The sequence below is a fragment of the Papaver somniferum genome, unplaced genomic scaffold (assembly GCF_003573695.1).
Source record: "Papaver somniferum cultivar HN1 unplaced genomic scaffold, ASM357369v1 unplaced-scaffold_132, whole genome shotgun sequence".
Classification (NCBI taxonomy): domain Eukaryota; kingdom Viridiplantae; phylum Streptophyta; class Magnoliopsida; order Ranunculales; family Papaveraceae; genus Papaver; species Papaver somniferum.
In genome coordinates, this window is record NW_020622381.1 from 5,312,648 (window position 1) to 5,318,627 (window position 5,980).

Genomic DNA, 5,980 nt, shown 5'->3' on the forward strand with positions numbered 1-5,980 from the left:
CAAATTGATTACCTGGTAGAGTTAATTATCCTCATGGTGTCTCTTGTTGGAGGACTATTGCTGATTTGAACTGCTGGATTTATTTTAATTCCAATTTATGTCTTCACTCGGGCTCACAAATTTCTTTCTGGAATGATAAATGGGTTGGTGACTCTAGTATGGTGGTGCAATTCCCTTACTTCACAAACTATATAGGCTGCAAAATGATAGTATTGTTGCTCATATTTCAGAAGATGGAGCTTGGAAATTTGATTTCAAATGAGTGTTGTTAAATCTTGAAGTTGATCAACTGGCCATAATGTTTCTCATTATTGGTTCTTCTCCACTCATTTAAGATGATTTACTTGACACAAGAAGATGGGCTCTTCATTCTTCTGGAGTATACTCTGTCAAATCACTTTACGCTAATTTAGTTGATGATGCTGGAGTAGATAATTTTCCGTGGAATTTCGTTTGGCAACCTTGCATTCCACCAAAAGTTTGCTTTCTTATGTGGTGTGCATTACATGGAAGGTTTAACTCCCTAGAAATGTTGAATCGCAAAGGTATGTAATTGTATAACTCTTGTATTCTTTGTGGAGATAGTGAAGAATCACAAGATCATATTCTAATTTATTGTGATGTTTCACACTGTGTTTGGACTGCTCTCACGCCGAAAAACAATTGGGGATGGGTCTACCCGGAATCTATATATCCACTGTTTGTCTCTTGGCCAAACAACTGCATATCCGGCAACTCAGGATATGATATTTGGAACTTATTACCCGCAACTATTATTTGGACTCTTTGGAGCGAGAGGAACTGTCGCACTTTCCAGGATAAATATAGCTTCAAAACCGATGTTGAGCTTTGAGATAATGCTAAGGCTCTAGTCCTTTCATGGGATGTAGCTGCTGGGAGAAGGATGCATTGTAACTTTTCTCATACAGTGCTGAACTGGGATACTGTTTTCTATTGATTGTATTTTTTCCTTTTAACTGCTACAGCTATGAGCTTTTTTGTACATTTTTCTTTGTTCTAATGAAACTCTTCTCTTCTTATAAAAAAAATGCTTTCATATGCATAACTAAAGCCTTTGAGAACATAATAGCAAAGTTCGGTATCATAAATTTCATGACCGCTTACGGCAAGAGAATCAACGATATTGCGTATAGATTGAACGTAGTCAACCATAAATAAGTTTCCTTTGGTGACAGTTGGTAAATAAGGCTTTAAGTTAACAAGTGTAACATCAGTTGTACATGCATAGAATTCTTCAAGTTTAGTACAAATCTGGGAAGACATCTGGCAGGACTTTACTTAACCAAAATAGGAGATGTCAACGATGATAAAATCCATCCAAGTAGAAATTTATCTGTTCAATCCTAAGAGAGAAACTTCGGGTTAGGAGAATCATCAATTTGAGCCGGTGGACATTTAATAAAGCCATCAACAAAACCTTCAAGACTATAACGTTGCATTAGGGTAAAAACTGAGCTTTTTCGAATAAGAAAATTATGACTATTGAGCTTTCCTGAAAGAGCTCCATAAAGTTTAGCAGATGGGACCTCCTTCCAAGAAAAAGAAACATCAATTCTTGATACTGCTTTGAGGACCTCCTTCCAAGAAGTAATAGTGATGATGACCCAAACAGAAATCGAGAAAAAATATTGAAGAGAAGAGAAAAAAGTCACAGGCACTTGGAAGAAATGATTGTACACACAAACGAAACTTGTTATACTTATAGAACCAAGAATTACCGAATATTCTTTGGAATACAAGCGATATTAGGTACAAGAATACTACAAAGATTTTACTTGTACAATACAAGTTTATAAGGAAGGAGGCTCTAGAAGTCTGACTAGCTAAGTTAAGTCTCTAATAGTTCCAACAAAATCTGTCGTGAAACTTATATCCATTTTTCAAATGAGCTGTTTTGTGATTCCTAAAACTTCAAAAAGAAATTTTTAACAACTTACTTGGGAAAATCGTCTTTACTTATAATCTTGGAACTCAGTAAACCAAAGAGAATTGGTGGGCTGGACTTTTGAAAAATAAACTTTAGAATTAAGCCACTTTCTAAAAGAATTGGTTGGAGGCTAATAGCTGAATCCCTGATTCGCTTTGAGCCACCATTCTTAGCTTAAAATACTTCAAAAACAAAGAGATGTGCTTCGATATGACTTGAAGGATCAAAACCTATAATTACCTTTCGCAAATACTATTGAATTGAAACCTAATTTTCGCTGATATAATACATAAAGTTCAGGGACACATCTTTGATAAGCATGTTCTGATCAGTGAAGCTTAGTACGACGCAATGCTGCTCAATCAGCATATAGGATAACGCGGTTTCCTCTAACTATACACAATTATCTACTAATAGGAGCAGTATTACGTAAGCAACTAATTAGAACCAGCCAGCGGTACCAAACAGAAGGAAACCCTCTGCACATAATTTGCACAAGGGTAGAAAATCTATGAATATAGGATAATGAACCTCACAGCATTAAAGTCTAAACTACAGGCTATATAAGGTATAAAAGATGCAACCTTGGTACAATCTTTACGAGTCACGTTTTGCCTGAATGATCATGTTTGATGTCAGCTGTTTCGTCCACTTTAGGCCTAGTGTTCATAAGGACCTGCAACAACAGTTCAAAATGAATTTTGAAAACTAGTCGTACTGGCATTTATGGCTGAAAAAGTTAATCTGGTTGATATATGGCTGTTGAACAAATTCAGCAAATTACTACTTACCTTCCGTAGCATGGTATTTTCGTTGGTCAAAGTCGAAATCTTCTCCTCCAACTTTGAATTCTTGTCCTGCAAATCTGTTGCTTTAGATTCCAGCTCGGTGACATAAAGCTTCTTCCTTTCACGGGCTTGCTGGGCGGAAACCCTGTTCCTAAGCAACCTGTTTATTCAGATGTATCAATTTAATTTGAGGGGATCAGCATACAACGAGGATTATAATGCTTATAAGGATATATTAGGACACCAAGCATTCTAACTATAATGTGAATGACACATGCCGTACGTAGGGTAGGCCTCAGTTTTATTGTTTAGTTCATCCCAAGTCAATCACACGTAATCTAAGATTTTCATTTTCGTGTTAAGAGTAGGATTCTGTGAGCAAACTCTTGTTGGTTGTTACCTCTCTCTTTATAAAAATATCACTCTCTTGCTGATCAAACAAAAAGGATTTGGTTTGTCTAGTGATTGTGTTATGCATGAGCATTGACAGCTGCTGGAAACTAAAAATGCTCTGACAACATTTTTCCCATGTTAAACTATTTTAATAGAAACTTCAACATAAAGAATCAGAAAAATGAGACAACAAATGTATACTGATTCAAATTGGAATATATACATATATCTGTCAGATGTGATACGAAGAATTTGTAATTTATGAATTATATGGTATGCAAGTCTTCTTACATATATGTCTCACTCTACGTCTATGAATGATTTATTGTGTTCAACCTCTTTTACCGTAGAATTACTATGAAATAAAAGTTAGTAGACCCTCTCCCTTGACTTACCTCTCTCTTTATGTTCTATGATCATCCTAATTCTGGAGTACACCTCTTTGATGTCTGGAGACCGATTCAACTCATTGCACCTCTACGACGTGATTACGGATAGAATGGGACTGTTTAGCATTTTGCATTAGTCAGCAGCCACCAGGGCAGGTGTCCTCGACTCCCTTAGTAACTCAGCTCTGCTCAGGGTAAGGAAGACAATCACATTTGTTTCCTCTCATCACCCTAAGTTTCTACTTCATAGATATATGCTTTTTAGTTCAACATAACAAGAAAAATGAACTCATTGTTATGTGCAGCTCTAACTAACTCTAAGCTCTAAGCCACTCACCACTTTGAGAAAATTTGATTGTTCTGTCGTCCCTCACACCCACCCTTGGCTCTATGAAAAGCATTTTCCGTGTTGTATGATAATTCTCTTTTGCCAACATAATGTATAAGATAAGCGGTACTCTGATTATTAAATGTATCCTCCTTAGTAATTACAAGAAGACGAACCTATTTCTTAATAAATAGTGCAAGCATTATAACATTCCTCAAAATTAAACATATCAGATCCAAAAATTTGAAGAATAATAATCAAGAACAGGATGGTAGTATAGTAGTAAGTACCTCTTCAACCTTCTGTATTCTCTATCAGCAGGATTCCGGCCTCTCTTACGCTGCTTACCAGATGCTGCCGCATTGTTGTTTTGTTGTGATTCCTCACCAACAGCAGTAGTAGTAGCTTTTGTTAGTGGAGATGCATCAGTACTACTTGGTCTAGCTGTTGCTTCTGCTTCCATATCAGGTACTGTGAATAGATCATCATCGTCCTCATCGTCATCTTCTTCCTCATCACTCTCCTCTGTTTGCTCAACACATACACAGAAAAAAAATCAGTAAGAATAAATAAAAAGGACCCACAAACCTTAATGTGAAAAGGGGGTAGCTAAGGGGTATTAAGAACAACACCAACCTACTTTGCTATTGGCATTATTATTATTATTACTATGTATGTTTTGAGTAAATGATGCTGATGATGAGGAGTTCAACATCCACGCAGAACTCTGCGGTGGTTGTTGCTGCTGTTGATAGCACCTCATTGATGAGGATGATGATGATGATGGGTTTCCATGATGATCAGGAGGAAGTAGTTTCATTTTGGCCTCTTTCAAGATGGAGCTGGTGTAATACTGGCGGAGGAGATATGTTGAGTACTACTCAGCTCGGGGAGCTTAAAATAATGTATGTTCGGAGATAATACTTCACCAAAGTATGGGAGATTTGGTGGGTAGAGAACAGATCAGAGACGTAATCAGAGCGATACTGGTGGTTTGTGTATTGTTATTGTTTCTCGAGAATTTACTTTTTAGAGAAAAAGACCAGAGAGAGAGAGAGAGAGAGAGAGAGTGAAATGATTGGTGTTGAGAGAGAACACGTTGATGAATGAAGACCGCCTCTTTTTTAGTCTCCTATAGTCCATATAGTAAAATATGATTTTTTAGGGACAATGGTTTTTTTGAGGGACCATGATTTTATTAGGCCACCTTCCCTTTAGTGATAAGGGATGTCCTAAAACGTTGAAATGACTAACATGCCTTTAACCTAATTTAATTTAAAACCAACCTAATAACCACCTATATATATAACCACCACCTCCTCCCACCACCACCGCCCACCACCGTCGATTACAACCACCACCACCTCCGATTATCACCACCACCAACCACCGATTACCACCACCACCTCCTCCCACCACCACCGCCACCGCCTATTTAAGAAATGTAACAACATCAATGCAATCACAATTAAGTTCGGTTACATAATCATTTTATCGAGTATAAAAGACGCCATCCGCAACCTGATTCTGCCATGGGACCACGCCGGAGGTATTTTCCAACAAACCCTTCACTTTAATTTGATTTTGATTGCTTCAATCGAATAGAAATCATCAAAATAGGGTTTTAATAGAAGTTACAGAGCCATGTTCGGTTAGACCGATTTTCCAAAAAACCCTAGTTTACTAACCAAACTTCTTGAAAATGAAGAACACGAAGAACAATTCGGTTCTATTGGATCTAAAACTAAGTCACCGAACTCTCTGTTCGGTTGTTTCGAAAAAAAATTTAAAACTACAAAGTAACCGAACTCCACCCTTAAAACCGAAAAAAAAAACAAATCCAGTCTAACCGAACTATGTTGTTGTGGCCACTATGTTGAGTTGCAAAATAACAGAACTTAGCCAATAGAGTTCGGTTTGTTCGCAAAAACTTTTAAACCTACAAAGTAACCGAACTTAGCCAATAGATGTTGGAACTTCACATTTTTTTTGTTTGGTAAGTTCGGTAACTTCACAATTTTATCGCAGAAACCGAACTCAGAGTTCGGTTGGTTAGCTGTTAGGTTCAAGTTTGCGAAAGAACCGAACTTTGGAAACTTATATACTCTTATATTACGTAAAGTTCGGTTAGATC

At 37.1% G+C, this 5,980-nt stretch overlaps 1 protein-coding gene across 3 annotated transcripts; it reads right to left on the bottom strand.

Moving 5' to 3' along the window:
- Nucleotides 1–1,162: 1,162 nt before the first annotated feature.
- Nucleotides 1,163–4,853, bottom strand: LOC113333298 (transcription factor HY5-like). 3 transcript variants are annotated; one of them, XM_026579807.1, is made up of 5 exons: nt 4,483–4,853; nt 4,137–4,371; nt 2,740–2,896; nt 2,533–2,624; nt 1,163–1,354 (listed from the first exon to the last, which is right to left on the bottom strand). In XM_026579807.1, the coding sequence occupies exons 1-4, from the start codon at nt 4,664–4,666 to the stop codon at nt 2,553–2,555; spliced, it is 648 nt and encodes a 215-aa protein (XP_026435592.1). In that variant the 5' UTR covers nt 4,667–4,853; the 3' UTR covers nt 1,163–1,354; nt 2,533–2,552. The 3 variants fall into 3 exon arrangements, with proteins under 3 accessions (XP_026435592.1, XP_026435593.1, XP_026435591.1); XM_026579808.1 differs by having other exon boundaries at nt 1,163–1,364; XM_026579806.1 differs by lacking the exon at nt 1,163–1,354 and having other exon boundaries at nt 2,175–2,624.
- Between the last annotated feature and the right edge of the window lie 1,127 nt (nt 4,854–5,980).

Excerpts from the sequence above, each read along its gene's own strand:
- LOC113333298 (XM_026579807.1), bottom strand. The coding sequence starts at position 4,666 with ATGAAACTACTTCCTCCTGATCATCATGGAAACCCATCATCATCATCA. Across the intron at positions 4,372-4,482 it reads TAATGCCAATAGCAAAGTAG|AGGAGAGTGATGAGGAAGAA; the intron begins GTTGGTGTTGTT and ends TTGAGCAAACAG. Across the intron at positions 2,625-2,739 it reads AAAATACCATGCTACGGAAG|GTCCTTATGAACACTAGGCC; the intron begins GTAAGTAGTAAT and ends CTGTTGTTGCAG.